The sequence below is a fragment of the Salmo salar genome, chromosome ssa02, assembly GCF_905237065.1.
Source record: "Salmo salar chromosome ssa02, Ssal_v3.1, whole genome shotgun sequence".
NCBI classification, from domain to species: Eukaryota; Metazoa; Chordata; class Actinopteri; order Salmoniformes; family Salmonidae; genus Salmo; species Salmo salar.
Window position 1 is genome coordinate 51269674 of NC_059443.1, and position 17333 is coordinate 51287006.

Sequence of the window (17333 nt, forward strand, 5' to 3'; positions counted from 1 at the left end):
TTTCTACAAAATGAGCACAAATTTATATTAAACATGGCTACAAATTATGAAACGAGCTCACGAATTGTAAAACGTCCACGTACTGTAATATACATCCACTATACTTTTAGTTTTGGATGTTATGATGATATTCCCTGGAGGTCGGGGCCCACAGGGCAGGTGCCCTGCGTGCCCATTCGGTAATCTGGCCGTGATCATGAAATTAAACTACAGGTATTGTTGTTACACATCCTCACACTGTCTTGGAGGATAAAACTGAGACTGTAGCCAGCTTCCATTTTACCTAATTTTATTGTCCAAAGAATGTTCTCATAGTCCAGAAGCATTGGATGAAAATCCACAATGTTGGTGCCATACAGGAGCACTGACCAATCTGCCTCCAAAAGAGGACTGCTGGTTTTGAGGACGGTGTGAAGGTCAGTGGTTGATGATCTGAGCACCCCCTGAGATGGTGAGTATGGTTTCAGTAGACCTATATTGAGCTGGTAGATCAGATAGGAGCTTGAGGAAAGGTAATTTAGTGCTTTGAATGTGGTTCATATTGCCTTATAGTGAATTCAGGACTTGGACAAGGAGTCGATGCAGCTTAAAGATGCATTTACATGGGGGGTTTGGATGATAGTGTCAAATTTCTTAGAATGAGCGAAAATATTGGAGTTTGGGGACTGGAGGGGATAATAGTCAAGTTGGGAAATGTGCAAATATTTAGATACAAACATAAGAGAGAGTTGGGGATTATTCAGATATTCCTGTTGAAAAAGAGAAAAGACAGAAAGATATAATCTTACAGTATATTAAATTCATCCCATTGGGCCAAAACTGGTTGAATAAACGTTGTTTCCACCTTATTTCAACAACAACAAAAAATATATGTGATGACGGTGAATCAATGTGGAAAACACAATTGGATTTTTTTCACCCAACTTTTAACCAACATTTTTGGTTAATTTCACATTGGTTGATTTCCCAAATTTAAATCAAAACTAGACATTGAACTGATGTCTGTGCCCAGTGGGATTGGAGTTCTGTAATCATATCAGCTCATTTGTCATACTTCTTCTAATCATCCAGAGAGAATGTACCTTTCTTTGAGGTTAACCATTGAGATGACCTCCCTCAAGGATTCTCGCTCTTTCCTCGGAGCGAATTTGTCCCACATTTTAGCAAAGTCGCCATTGGGGGCCACGTTTCTCAAGATATTGCGACTATGATGCCTGTGGACAAAGATTTTAATATCATCTTAAACGTGCAACATATCAAATCATTTCTGCTGTCTGTGATTAAAAACAGTAATCAATTGATGGCAACCTGAGAAAAAATATCCCATCAAAATAAGACATATTAGGTAGAATTTGCAAGAGGGTCGGTTGAGTAATGCAACTGGTAATCTTGAATTTTTACCCATTTTCGTGGTATCCAATGGTGTTACAATCTCTCCAATCCCAACCCGTGCGAGAGGCGAAGGTCGAGAGCCGTGCGTCCTCCGGAACACAACCCAGCCAAGCTGCACTGCATCTTGACACAATGCCCGCTTAACCTGGAAGCCAGCTGCACCAATGTGTCAGAGGAAACACCATACACCTGGCAATCGTGTCAGTGTGCATTGCACCCCGCCCACCACAGGAGGTCGCGAGTTGGCGATGGGAGAAGAACATCCCTGCAGGCCTTTGGCTTCAGGTAAGCTTTTGGCTTTTTAACTTTCAAACCCACATGAGTGCCTGGACTTGGATTTTCCTATGCCACGTAGCACTTATTTGTGTTTATAATTTTTCCAATTTTTTTTCCAATTACTATTCCCCTCCAAGAGAACCTGTGGTTGTTTTGGAATACCTAAAATCCGCAATTCAATCCATGACACCCTTTAGCATAGATGCTGTAGACAGCCGACAATGTGACTTTTAAAGGCAATTTCAATTTGTATTTGTGGTAAACACTGCAGATGTCAACTCAAGAGTAAATTACCTTTAAAAACTGCATTGTCGGCGATCTAGTGCTATAGCGAGCCATGGATTGAATCACGGCCTAAGTTAAGGCCGGCCATTATGTTTAAGCAAGCTACTTTACAGGAGGAACATCCCACCTGACTTCCTGTGCAGGGTCCACAGCCAGTTTACTGACGGCAATCAAGAAACGGTCAGTGAGGTCTTTCTTCCCCGACAGGAGACGAGCCATCCCCATGACCTCAGCCAGTCTCTCCAGGTGCTGAGCAGTGCAGCTCCTCACCGCAGCGTTACGGTGGCTGAGGAAGGAAAAACAGAGCACATCAGTTACATGTCATAGAGATACATGAGTTAGGAGACGAATGACAATGGATTGTATAAATCGAGAAGATTGAAATACTGCTAGTTTTTAATTAATACGACATGTAGCCTATTTGAAATTTCGAGGCTTGGCTAATCGGACAATTAGGAGTACAGCGATAACTTCCATCCCTGGATTGAGATACGTTTTCAAGCCATGTCCCTTTTCCGTCACCACGGTGAAAACATATTGCCACAAGACCGTTTCGACTTGATGGCAGACTGAACTTGAAGTCGAGCCTTGAGCTAAGCATAGTAACATAATTAAACTCAAAATATGCTATTATGTTATTTTGAAAGAACCTTAAAGATTGGACCCTTCAATTTTCCCCTAAAATGACATACCCAAAACTACCTGTAGCTCAGGACCTGAAGCAAGGATATGCATAATCTTGATACCATGTGAAAGGGAAACACTTTGAAGTTTGTGGAAATGTTAAATTAATGTAGAAGAATATAACACATTAGATCTGTTAAACATTTTTTTTGTACCATTATCTTTGAAATGCAAGAGAAAGCCCATAAGGTTTTATTCCAGCCCAGGGGCAATTTTGATTTTGGCCACTAGATGACAGCAGTGTCAGTGCAAAGTTTTAGACTGATCCAATGAACCATTGTATATCTGTTCAAAATGTTGTATCAAGACTACCCAAATGTGCCTAATTGGTTTATCAATACATTGTGCACTCTTCTCAAACAAATAGATTGGTATTCTTTCACTGTAATACCTACTGTAAATTGGACAGTGCAGTTAGATTAACAAGAATTTAAGCTTTCTGCCCATATCAGATATGTCTATGTCCTGGGAAATGTTTGTGTTACTTACAACCTCATGCTAATTGTCAGGGGTGTGTACGGGAGGCAAAGTCAGGTGCAGGAGAGCAGAGTGTAGTGAATAGGTGCACTTTAATTCCGTTCCAAAAATGACAGCACATAAAAACAATAACGTGCCAAAAACACGGAACATAGCAAAAGTAAAGCGCCTGACAATAATCCACATAACAAACAAACAATTACACACAAAGACAATGGAGGGGAACAGAGAACTAAATACATGCAGTAATTATGGAATGAAAACCAGGTATGTAATGGAACAAGACAAAACAAATGGAATATGAGAAATGGAGTGGCGATGGCTAGAAAGCCGGTGACGTCGATCACCGAACGCCACCCGAACAAGGAGAGGAGCCGACTTCGGTGGAAGTCGTGACACTAATCACATTGGCCTACGTTGGCTCAACCGTCCCGCGGGGGTGACACTGATCCCGTAGAGGTATTAATGTCATAATGTTTCTTAAGACCTGCCTAAATGAAAAAAATTGAATATTTGTGATGGTGTATATTAAATTGATTGACTTTGTAGTGTGGTAGTATTTGATATATAACTATTTATACATTAAAATGTTTATCTTTTACGCTATAAAGATACTTAAAATATGCAAGTAAGCATTAGGCAATGAGTTGACATTGACTAGCAAGAATTGGACTGCGAGTGGAAAGGTATTTAACATTATGAAATCATATACAAGGCATTAACAAACATTACAATGCAATACCTTATGCATGATCAGAGAGGGAGAGAGAGAGAGAAGTCATAGCCTGAAAGGCCATGCCCAAGAGTCGCTGGGGTGGAGAGAGAGAGAGAGCGTATCTCACTAGCGCAGGTCAGGAACAAAGAAAAAGTGAGACAATGATTCTAAGACTCTTTTAAAAGCCTCTGAGTTGTTAGAATAAAAAAATGTGAGTTGTTGACCAATATGCTACTATAAAAGTGAACTTCCAATCAGATATCAGACCTACAGATGTAAACACAAATGAAACTCTGCTACCCAGAGTGGTGATGAAGGGGTTGGTGAGATAATTGTAATTATAAACCGGGTGGTTCGAGCCCTGAATGCTGATTGGCTGAAAGCCGTGGTGTATAACCTACCATTTGGTTTTGAAATATTGAAACCAAACCATATGACTTGAATTAAGTATTTAAGTAAACAACAGGAAAAGGTGACTGTAAGAAGCACTCATAATTTCAAATAGGCTACATGTCGTATTAAACAGCATATAAACACTCTAAATAGGTCAGGAGTCAGACATGTAGCCTAATACAAAATGTATTTGTAGTAGAGTTAAAATGGTTATTCCATCAAACTTCAAATTATTAGAATAGTACACAACGCAGAACAGAACAACCAGGTTGAGGGCCAAAGCCCGCGAACAGGAATATTCCAAGTTCAGACAGAAGGGGGGAGTCAGATCGCTTTGATCGCCAGGAACTTTACTTTTGGTCAGGGGCGGAAATCCCGGGAGGACGGGGGGGACACGACCCCCCATCCTGGGAAAAAAATGATTTGTCCCCCCCAATATATCACTGAAACATAACTCTGTAATTTAAATAATATTAATAATACGCAATGAAAGCAATTGTGCTGATTATAGACACTTAATAGCGCGTTTTAAGTTTCAAAAGATTGCGACACCCCCACCCTTTGCCTCACAATGGTTTGATCCACTGCCAGTTCCTTAGCTTGCTCCGTAACAGAGAGGTCGTATCTACTGTCTGAAAGGCACTCAATGAACGTAACTGACGTGAGGTTAATCCAGTCAATCGCGCACACACACTAGCTGAATATGCAGAGCTAGCGCGCAAATATTAACTATTAAGCTAGCTAGTACCTATTCCATTTATGTGGCCTCGTCAAAGATGGAATCTTTGCTATCGTCAATTTATTCCGAGATCAGCATGCAGATGATGTAAGTTAGTGCTTCAAAGTCCCTGTGATAAGGTTAGCGATAAACTGAAATCCAAACTGAACAGAACTACACTCTCTTCTACCATTGTCTTAAATATATTTAATGGTCTCATTGCAAAAGCTAAATTGTCGCAAGGGAACTTTTATTTATTTATTTTATTTCAACTTTATTTAACCCAGGTGCTCACTAGCTTTGTAAATTCAGCTATTGTTGGAAGCCAGCCAATATGAAACAAACGATTAAAATTACAAAAGGAGTTTTGCAGTTTTTAAAGGTAAAATTTTGCAGGACAGTCTAAACGTCCTGCAAAAGTTGGAAAGAGTGCTTCTCACGGGGGAGTTGGATGAGTCTCTAGATCAGTACCCAGAGCTGAACATAGATTCTCTTTCAGTGCAGATCCCTCTCTTTCACAACAAATACCCCTGTAGCAGCAGTGGAGAGGCAGCAGAGGTCCTCAGGAGGCTTCCAGTGGAGGTGCGGGGGTTGTTTGACCAAGTTGAGGTGCTGATCAGAATTTTGTTTGTGGTGCCAGTGTCTTCATGTGAGGCTGAGAGGAGTTTCAGTGCACTCACTCCGCAGGTTAAAGACTTGGCTACGGGCTAGCATGGGCCAAGAGAGACTGAACGGCGTAGTTGTCTGTAATGTACATAGATTCTCTTTCAGTGCAGATCCCTGTCTTTCACAACAAACACCCCTGTAGCAGCAGTGGAGAGGCAGCAGATGTCCTCAGGAGGCTTTAGTACATGACAGTACACTTACTAATTATTTATTTCATGTTATTTTATTTTAAATTGCATACTTTGTGTGACATACTTGTCCATAGCTGCTGTTTGAAGAGTTGAGACAGACTGAAGGATATTTTGGTTGATTTATTTGGGTTATTCATTGAAGTAGTTATTTTGCTTTTAGAACTGTACTTATTTTTTGCTTTTTGTTCTTGTAAAGCTATTGTAGTAGACTCAGGCCAGTGGCACATATTTAATGACTTTATAAATGTATTAGAAAAAGTAAAATTAAAAGGTCAATTCAATACGGAGAACAACTTTGTGATGTTACTCAATGGAGATTATTTTAGACGAGATCACACCATGTTCATTGTATTTACGAAAACTGCACCCATACAGTGTACAGTACCATTGCCACCTACTGGCCTTTCTTGGTATTGCTGGTTGTAAATACAAATACCTGCAGACATACTGGACTGATAAGGAACACTGCTATAACTATTATTAGTAGTAGTATTATGATGATTTAAACATTTGAACAAGTTGGGACAACCCTTCTGTTAACTACTGTACCTATCAATTATCCAGTAGTAGTAATTATGGTTCCTCAATATACATTTAACATATTACAACGTAGGTTATGTGTTACAGCACTACTTTTGGTGTCCCCCTCAGGAATTGCTCTTGAGAAAATGTAATGTAATTGTCCCCTCCAAAGTTGATGTCAGATTTTCGCCCCTGCTTTTGGTGTCTATTTTTAATTGTTGCGCTACTGGTGCTGCCTGTTGATGTTAGGTAGGCAGTTACAGTAGCTGAATGATGTTAACATCTTCGGGTTTTGTTTCATTAAATGTATTTTATTTCATCTGGGTGCTTGCTTCACCTACTAACACCCTGGTGCTACCCGTAGCTGCCGTTCTCCTCAGTCCGAGAAAACACTGAGAGAAAGGTGTGTCTTGCAGATGACTCCTTTGTAGAAGTCCATATCGTGAAATAAATAAAACATCCCAAGGTTAATGCTGTAGATATTGTTATAAGGGAATGTGAGACTATAGAAACATGTAACTTTGAGTTGTATTGTTGTTATTAATATAGTTTACAGAGTGCTAAAAGTGCTGCTGTTGCTAACTAGCATGCCTTTCCGTGATGCAGATTGGGACCTAACAGTACGGGCGTTGCATTATGGGAGATGTAGTTTGGTCCTCTAAGGTATGAATGGGATAGAGGTGATTTCACGTTGTAACTTGTTTGTGCTGCAGTGTTTTTTGTAAATGAGTTGTTGTATTTTGGTACTGTCAACACTATGGCACACGCGCGCAGCCAGTTTGGGTTCCGTGTAAGCTCAGCATTTAAACAACATTTTGTTGTATTAAATCGTTATAGTCTATAAATTGCACATACATGCTGATTGACTTACTTAGAATTAAATACAAATTAAATGAAAAATGCCTCATTAGGCTCAGTCTACAATGCCTTTGAATTCATTTTTAGAAACATGAGTTTGGCCAGAGTCTGTGGCTTCAGGCTCATGTGATTGTGCCTGGATGCTCTCCAGCCGTAGAGAATACGCTCTCAGCTCTTGCAGAGCCACTTGGGATGTTAAACACCGTTTGGGCCACTAATGCCAGGCTGGGCAGGGATGCGTAGTTATTTTTATTTTGTTCTGTAGGTAGGCCTAAAGGATTTTAGGTCAAATATCCCTATCAAAACAGAACGCTCCTTGAAAGAGGTAATAGAGTTAGTTAGCATGCCATCAATGATGGCCTATTGTGTAGATAATAGAAGGAAAATTAACTGAACTTTTTAGAGATTATTTTTTGTTCATAAATAATGCGCTAAAATGACACACTTAGCTAGCTACCCACCTCGTTCCTTTCTGTTAGCATGTACACGTAGTAAGTACATGCTTTCGGGATACCTGTCTTTTCATTCTTTAGTTGTGAACACTACATAACCGCACTCCCTCTCTTGCTCTTGGTCCTCCTCATCTTTGTAAGTCTCCTTGATTTTTCACCTGTGTGTTTTATCAGCTTCTTTATGAAGATATTTAGAATATTAGATGACAGTAGCTAAAGCAAGGTGCTATAGCAGCACACAAGTAGACTACAAATGCATGCTGGGCCGGGCATGCCCTGAGCTTGTAAAATGAGTGCTACTGGAGCACTACTGGAGCGAAATTGAAGGGGCGAGAAAGCCGAAGCTCCAGCCTCTGGGAAACTTGCTCCACGATCCAGTCAAATAGGGCAAGCTCCACTCCGCTCACATACTCTGGCATGGCCACACCCTAGGTGGGACTGACTTTGCAGCTATCTGCATCTCAGTCAGACTTATCGCTTTGGAGCCTATTTGTGCTCTGTTCTAACAAATCTCGCTGCGCATCATGTAGAAATGACCTAGTCTGATCATGCTCTTTTTCATATGCTTGAAGTTCTGCTTCCAATTGCTCTATGCTGCGCTCTGATTTCCTGTGGGAAGTTCATCAGTAGTTTGCTGTGTTGCTATTAGTTTTCCCGAGTAAAAGCACAGCAAGCTTTAGAATTAACATTCTCTCGTATTTATTCTTATGCATGTCAATACACTGACTATACAAAACATTAAGAACGTCTTCTCTTTCCATGACAGACTGACCAGGTGAATCCAATTATTGATGTCACTTGTTAAATCCACTTCAATCAGTATAAATGAAGGGGAGGTGACAGGTTAAATAAGGATTTTTAAGTTTTGAGACAATGTAATATTGCCTGTGTGTAGCTGGTGTAGAGGAGTCAGGCGCAGGACAGTAGATATGAGTAATAAACATAATTTACTCAAATATTCACAAATACAACGCAATAATTCGAGCCCACAATAACGGACCGTATTACAAACAATCACTCACAAACAAACATGGTGGAACAGAGGGTTAAATAATGAACAAGTAATTGGGGGAATGAAATCAGGTGTGTAAGACAAGGACAAAACAAATGGAAAATGAAAAGTAGATCAGCAATGGCTAGAAGGTCGGTGACGTAGACCGCCGAACGCCGCCCGAACAAGGAGAGGGACCGACCTCGGCGGAAGTCGTGACAGACAATATGGACATGGATTGTGTATGTGTGCCATTCAGAGGGTGAATGGGCAAGACAATATTTAAGTGCCTTTGAACGGGGGGCTAGGGTCATATTGTTATATCCGGTGTAATTCTCCTGTCTTATCTGGTGTCCTGTGTGATCATATATATGCTCCCTCTAATTCTCCTATCTTTCTCGCTCTCCCCTCTCGGAGGACCTGAGCCCTAGGACCATGCCTCAGGACTATCTGGCCTGACGACTCCTGGCTGTCCCCGTCCCTAGTCCACCTGGTCGTGCTGCTGACCCTGTTTCTGCTGTTCTGCCTGCGGCCATAGAACCCTGACGTGTTCACCAGACCCCCACGCCCCCCCCTCAGTGCATATTGCCAGCACTAAAGAATTTCATCCCTATTCGAATCAAATGTGAGAACATTCTTGCCTTTTTTTTATCAAATCATTAATACGAGTCGATTTCCATAACTCAAAAATATAGATTGCTTGCATATTCGCCTTCACATAGGCCACATGTTCATTATATATGATAATTTTATTTGTTTAACTAGGCAAGTCAGTTAAGAACAAACTCTTATTTTCAATGACTGCCTAGGAATAGTGGGTTAACTGCCTTGTTCAGGGGCAGAACGACAGATTTTTACCTTGTCAGCTCGGGGATTCGATCTTGCAACCTTTTGGTTATAAGTCCAACGCGCTAACCACTAGGCTACCTGCTGCCCCAATAGAATAATAGAATAGAATAAACTCAAATTTAGTCCAAAGTATCTGTAAGATATATCACATCGGGGTCACCATTTACTGTAGTGTCAAATTACAGGAAATTTACTTTAATATGCACATGTTTCTCTCCGCCGTCAAGAGGGGTGCCATAATTTTTGGGGTCCGCTTGGTGTGGGGGCCTCCCAACCAAACCTCCCCAAGAGACTAAAGAGGCTAGAGCCGGCCCTGCTCTGGAGCATCACTTTCATATAAAGTGTTAACAAATGTTCTTGTGTAGAGATGACATACATCCACTGCTAATTAGGTCCGGGACGATACCAGTATCCAAAACACGAAGCGGATTAAAGTTCTTTAGGAAAACAGACGTAATGTTAGAAACAAATATCATTATGTTGTCATCCTGAGTAATATTCACTTATTTTCCAAGCTATATCACACAATATTTTAAATACAGCAGGTTTTTAAAGGACCAAAGAGTGAGATCTGCTTTGTGTTTTCATTTTTGCCATTGAAAATATATTGCGATACTGGCATTGTCCCGGCCCTAATACTTGCCTTCATTGCACATTTAGACTTGCCATTTGTACTTGCCATTTGCCTTCATTGCACATTTATACATCCCACTTAATAACATACATTGTACTTAATTGTTTTACTTGTACATTTTTTGCACTCTTTTATTTGCACTTCTGGTCAGATGCTAACTGCATTTCGTTGTACTGTACTTCTACTTGTTCAATGACAATAAAGTTGAATCTAATCTAATGTGTGGTATACCTAAGCGAGCAGTGACCATTTTGCACCAGAAAGTTCAGGTCTGTTTGGAGTGAATCCTAACTTCCACTCGAGTCAAACTTTCAATGTGAGACAAAGTGAACATTTGTGGAAGTTCGGATCTACCTCTTAGTGAGTGTTAATTGACCCCTCTCCCTCTTTACCTCAGCCCACCGACCAGCAGGGCATTCATGACACGGGTAGGGATGCAGCTCTGCACCATGTGACCCAGGGCACAGTTGGCGCCCTGCTGGATGAAGGTGTTGGCCTCGCTGGCTTTGTGCAGCAGCACGCGTGCCGTCCCCTCCACCTCACTGTCCATGGCCCTCTGGAGGTGGATGTACATGTCACCCAGTGTGGCCATGGCAGCACAGGACACTGCAGAGCGCAGGTTCTTCACCTGAATCATAATAACATGCACAGGACCAGCTATTAATGTTGAGCAGTACAACCCACGAACATCAGAAACATGACACAATAATTTGACTTGTTCTCCAAATGTAGCAGATTTGTGCAGATTAATGAATAGGGCAGTGAATGAATACAGCTACCTCATTTATAATGGCAAGGCAGATATCATAGAGTTTTGGCATCAGTATGTCCATGTGGTTCTGAGCCATCACACGGAGAGAGGTCAAGCCCTCGATCTTCTTCTCCCTGCAAGTCAGTGAAAGAAACGTAAGCAATTTCCACAACATTTTCCAAAAACATTATAATGATGTTCATCAATTAGGACTCTGACCTCTTAATTTCAGAAGTTTCTACGCTCTATGGGGCAAATCTACATTTCCAAGGACACTACACTGTGCTTCCTTTAGCCTAGCTCCATTGGTCTTGTCTACAGTGAATGCTCACCAGTCATCAGAGGCAGAGTGGAGCAGCTTGAAGGTCTTAGTCAGGGCCTGCTCTGGGTTGGACAGGGGCTGCAATCTGGCCTGGTCCTGACTTTTCTTTATTTGGCCCTTTGGCTCACTGGCTGCCTTCTTGTCTATGGGTTGACAGCAGACATCTATCTCTCTGTGAACTGTATGTATTTATTTATGTATTTACTAATTTCCATATCTGTTTGTAGCTTTTAAAACTAGAACATCTTAGTTAGTAATATATCATTTTAAATTTAGCACACATTTTTTTGGTGCTAAATTTTTTTAGCTTCATCTCCCTGTCTAATTTACATTAGTGTGAGTACGTGAGAGGGACTAACCTGAGCCGGTGGCAGCCTTTGGCAGGCTAACCTTATAGGCCGAGGCAGTTTGCTCCTGGGCTTGGTAGGAGGGGGAGCAGGCCTGGGTGGGCTGTCACGCGACTTGACCGGGGTCCCAACATCCAAGTAGTCACAGAGCTCCGCAGGGGTGTTCATATCCACTGAGCTCAGGCTTCCCAAGGAGCTGGTGGCTATTTCCCCCATGGACATGGCCGAGCCCAAACTTCTTCTGCTCATGGCCTTCACCTCATGTACCACCTTTGGCGTAGACCAGAAAAGAATGCTCCCATCAAAGAAATGCATATAGAACTAGTATATACATAAACTAATACACAGAGAGATCCTGTATTCTAGGATCTACTCTATCATGCTGTCAAAAAGAGCATCCTTTCTAACCTGTAGCCCTACACACTGTACCCCCTCAACTAACCTGTAGCCCCGCACACTGACTCGGTACCGATACCCCCTGTATATAGTCTCGTTATTGTTATGTCATTGTGTTACCTTTTTTATTATTATTGTTTACATTAGTTTATTTGGTAAATATTTTCTTAACTCTTCTTGAACTGCACTGTTGATTTCAATGTAAGGTCTACACTTGTTGTGTTTGGCGCATGTTACAAATAAAGTTTGATTTGACATTAAGACATGGAACCACTATCTGTTTTGGCAATTTATCAATCCAAGTATAATTCTGAACTGCAAATTTTCACATTTACAATAAATTCAAAGTCCATCCTACCTTCCAGGCCTCCTCCTTCAAGTGAGCCTCGATGTCCCTCACCTCCTCCATCAGGTCAATGGGTCCATTGTTGTCAGCACAGCCATGGTCCGACTGGACTTTCAGGGCTTTGACTCCCCGCCTGCCCTTCTTCTTCTTGCCCCTCTTGGAGGGAGCTCCAGTGGGAGGGACGGGAACAGGCCGCACCTGCTGCTGAATGACTTATTTACCTGGATGGACTCCAGAGAGTGAGATCCGGGTCGAACTTGGGCTCCGTCCACCCCCACCACGTTCTTCAGTGGGGCCAGAGCTATGTGTTCAAGCCTTCGTGGCAAAGGCCTCGGTGGAGCTTTCGGCTGCGGAATGCACTGAATAGAGGGGATGAAGTGGTGCGCGAAGGTGCTGCCAACCCCGATGAGAGCAGTCCGGACATAATTCTCATGGATAGCACTTATCTTTCTTTGCTTTGCTTCCATGGCCTCTCTCTCAGCTCTCTGCATCTGCAGAAGTCTGGCATCACTGATGAAGCCCCGATGGCCCTCTGGGATTGGGTAGCTCTCCTGATAGCCCTGGATCACAATGGTACAGTATGAAATGAATAGCAGAAGGGAAGTAGTCAAAATAGTTTCTACAGTGTGTCATATAAAGCTTTTAAGCTAAAGATGTTATGGATGTAGGCCTACTGTATGTCTATGAAACCACAAAATAAACACAGTGATATTTTTGAAAAACGTTATAAATACTGATGAGCCTTACAAAACTTGAAAACTTGTCCTGGTCATCCTGTTGGTTTAAAGCCATGTTTTGCTTCCTCAAGTTTTCGATGACGCTCTTCATCTGAGAGTTCTCCTTCTGGAGTTTGTCAAACTCACTTGATTTTCTTCCTCGATAAGCCATTGATGATAAATATTAACACTCTCATAAGAAGAACTTAACCTATCTCTGTGAGAGAACTATCATGAAATGAGTGGAAATGAAATTTTGCTTGTCAGATGGAACCAGCAATGATATCAAGGCCAGGATTCCGTTAAATTGTGATGTCATAATGGGGTCTGTTGACAGCGCTGAGCACATCAGCACATGGTGAACATTAATGAAAGCTTTTTGATTCCCATATAAAATCATAAATGTGTGATGAATTTGTAGGACCCTGTCTTCCACAGATAATTCGTAAAAATCCAAGAAACTTCACAGATCTTCATTGTAAAGGGTTTAAACACTGTTTCCCATGCTTGTTCAATGAACAATAAACAATTATTGAACATGCACCTGTGGAACAGTCATTAAGACACTAACAGCTTACAGACGGTAGGCAATTAAGGTCACAGTTATGAAAACTTAGGACACCAAACAGGCCTTTCTACTGACTCTGAAAAACACCAAAAGAAAGATGCCCAGGGTCCCTGCTCATCATAATGTAATGTAAATGTAATGTAAATATCTGCGTGAATGTGCCTTAGGCATGCTGCAAGGAGGCATGAGGACTGCAGATGTGGCCAGGGCAATAAATTGCAATGTCCGTACTGTGAGACGCCTAAGACAGCTCAACAGGGAGACAGGACGGACAGCTGATCATACTCGCAGTGGCAGACCACGTGTAACAACACCTGCACAGGATCGGTACATGCAAACATCACACCTGCGGGACAGGTACAGGATGGCAACAACAACTGCCCGAGTTACACCAGGAACGCACAATCCCTCTATCAGTGCTCAGACTGTCCGCAATACGCTGTGAGAGGCTGGACTGAGGGCTTGAAGGCCTGTTGTAAGGTATGTCCTCACCAGACATCACCGGCACAAACCCACCGTCGCTGGACCAGACAGGACTGCCAAAAAGTGCTCTTCATTGACGAGTCGTGATTTTGTCTCACCAGGGGTGATGGTCAGATTCACGTTTATCGTCGAAGGAATGAGCGTTACACCGAGGCCTGTACTCTGGAGCGGGATCAATTTGGAGGTGGACGGTCCGTCGTGGTCTGGGGCGGTGTGTCACAGCATCATATGACTGAGCTTGTTGTCATTGCAGGCAGTCTCAACACTGTGTATTACAGGGAAGACATCCTCCTCCCTCATGTGGTACACTTCCTGCAGGCTCATCCTGACATGACCCTCCAGCATGACAATGCCACCAGCCATACTGCTCGTTCTGTGCATTATTTCCTACAAGACAGGAATATCAGTGTTCTGCCATGGTTAGCAAAGAGCCCGGATCTCAATCCCATTGAGCACGTCTGGGACCTGTTGGATCAGAGGGTGAGAGCTAGGGCCATTGCCCCCAGAAATGTCCGGGAACTTGCAGGTGCCTTGGTGGAAGAGTGGGGTAACATCTCACAGCATGAACTGGCAAATCTGGTGCAGTCCATGACGAGGAGATGCACTGCAGTACTTAATGCAGTTGGTGGCCACACCAGATACTGACTGTTACTTTTGATTTTGACCCCCCCTTTGTTCAGGGACACATCATTCCATTTCTGTTAGTCACATTTCTGTGGAACTGCTTCAGTTTATGTCTCAGTTGTTGAATCTTGTTATGTTCATACAAATATTTACACATTAAGTTTGCTGAAAATAAACGCAGTTGACAATGAGAGGACGTTTCTTTTTTTGCTGAGTTTATATATATATATATATATATATATATATATATATATATACCCTTGAAATCAAAGTACAGCAGCGATACCTAATTACAAAGTTAAAAGGTCCTGAGGGAAAACCAAGAAAGTAAAAAAAATATAAAAAAGAAAAAGTCGGAGGTTTACATACACCTTAGCCAAATACATTTAAACTCAGTTTTTCACAATTCCTGAAATTTAATCCTAGTAAAAATCCCATCTTAGGTTAAATAGGATCACCACTTTATTTTAAGAATGTGAAATGTCAGAATAATAGTAGAGAGATTGATTTATTTCAGCTTGTATTTCTTTCATCACATTCCCAGTGGGTCAGAAGTGTACATACACTCAATTAGTATTTGGTAGCATTGCCTTTAAATTGTTTAACTTGGGTCAAACGTTTCGGGTAGCCTTCCACAAGTTTCCAACAATTAGTTTGGTGAATTTTGTCCAATTCCTCCTGACAGAGCTGGTGTAACTGAGTAAGGTTTATAGGCCTCCTTGCTCGCTCACGCTTTTTCAGTTCTGTCCTATAGGATTGAGGTCAGGGCTTTGTGATGGCCATTCCAACACCATGCCTTTGTTGCCCTTAAACCAATTTGTGTGTGTGTTTTGGAGTGTTAGTGTAGTATGTGTAAGTGTATGGTTAGAGTCCAGTGAGTGTATATCGAGCCTATGCAAGAGAGTCAGTGCAGAAAATAATAACAAATATAAATAAAATAAGGGGGTCAATGCAAATAGACCGGGTAACCATTTGATTAACTGTTCAGCAGTGCTATGGCTTAGGGGTAGAAGCTGTTAAGGAGCCTTTTGGCATTCCGGGACCGCTTGCTGTGCAGTAGCAGAGAGAACAGTCTATGACTTGGGTGGCTGGAGCCTTCGACAATTTTTAGGGCCTTCCTCTGACACTGCCTGGTATAGAAGAAGAATATTGAAACGAATAATGGGCAAATGTTGCACAATCCAGGTGTGGAAAGCTCTTAGAGACTTACCCAGAAAGACTCACAGCTGTAATCGCTGCCAAAGGTACTTGTACAAAGTATTGACTCAAGGGTGTGAATACTTATGTAAATTAGATATTTCTGTATTAAATGTTCAATACATTTGCAAACATTTCTTAATATATGTTTTCACTTTTTCATGATGGTGTACTGTGTGTAGCTGGTGAGAGAAAAACATATATTTAATCAATTTTGAATTCAGGCTGTAACACAACGAAATGTGGAATAAGTCAAGGTGTATGAATACTTTCTGACGGAACTGTAGACAAGGATGGGGGCTTGGGGTTTTGATGGGAAAGGTCTAGACTTTACAGGGAAGGACCATGGTTAGAAGGGTTGGCCTTCATTCCATTTCAACTCAATTAACTCTGAAAATGAAGTCAAATGCAGTTCATGAGTTCACTCAGTTCAGGAAACAACAATATCAATGAATTGGATTTTCTACGTTTTCAAATGTCCAATTGCTACATTTGCTGAGCTGAGCCAGACTGGAATGGAATCAGCGTTTTGCAGGCAGATCACCTGTGATACAAGTCAGTATTCGACATCCATCCATGGCTGAGGATGTCAGGATATGACGTGGAAACCGGCCACTAGGGGCAACAGTGAGCGCTGTTACCTTTAAGTAAGTTTGGGTTTTTCTAGGACATTGTGGATGTGGATAAGCATCTGGCTCTGACTCCAAAGGTTTCATGGTTGAATCCAGCGATAGAAATTCATTTTTGATAGTTTTTTTATAAGCCTATCCCAAACCTTACCCCTTACCTTAACCATTTGGAGTTAATGCCTAACCTTAAGATTTCAGAGTTAATGCCTAAACTTAACCCTAACCTTAAAATCCGGAGTTAATCCCTAAATTTAACCGTAAACACTTTGAGATTTTACGTTTGGAACAACTTTGAAATTTGAACTTTGAGAAACATGGTTGAATGTCTAATTCTGATGTGAGACTGTGAGATCTTGCAGAAATTTTGACACTTGCTGATAGATTTGTGGATCCAGGATCACATGTTGGGATGTGACTCCCTCTAATGGTACTTTTCCATATAGACTTACCCACACTCCAGGGTTTCGACCAGGGTTTTATGTTAATGTCAGCTCTAAAGACTTATGGTGACGGCATCAACAATCTCGGCATCATTCAAGTCTGTTGCTTTGTGAGAAGGTGTTAAAGTTCACAGATAGCCATTGTTATGTAAAAAACAGCTGAAAAGAACACAGAGCATTGCCTTGGCCCCAAATGAGAGCAGGTCTACCAGATCCATGGGTAAAATACTGGGGTAAATCCTGTATGTAAATGCACCATTAGAAGCTGGATGTAGAAACCAATGGTATAAATTCTGGGTGGTCGTGGTTGTGAGGCACCATCTTTTACTTAAGCATTATTTAGGTCACTGTAAACAAGGGCAACAAAGCACAAATCCTGTGATAATCAAACAGAACAGAAAATACAACAAC

General features: G+C 41.7%; 1 protein-coding gene across 2 annotated transcripts in view; it reads right to left on the reverse strand.

Moving 5' to 3' along the window:
* Window positions 1-585: 585 nt before the first annotated feature.
* The window catches only part of LOC106585345 (TOG array regulator of axonemal microtubules protein 1-like), a 38582-nt gene continuing 21834 nt past the window's right edge, over window positions 586-17333 (reverse strand). For both annotated transcript variants that reach the window (XM_045705576.1, XM_045705580.1), the window contains 3 exons: window positions 2081-2239; window positions 1083-1214; window positions 586-749 (listed from right to left, as the gene is read on the reverse strand). In XM_045705576.1, coding sequence (XP_045561532.1) covers window positions 740-749; window positions 1083-1214; window positions 2081-2239 — 301 coding nt within the window. In that variant the 3' untranslated portion in view covers window positions 586-739. The remainder of the gene's footprint in view (window positions 750-1082; window positions 1215-2080; window positions 2240-17333) is intronic.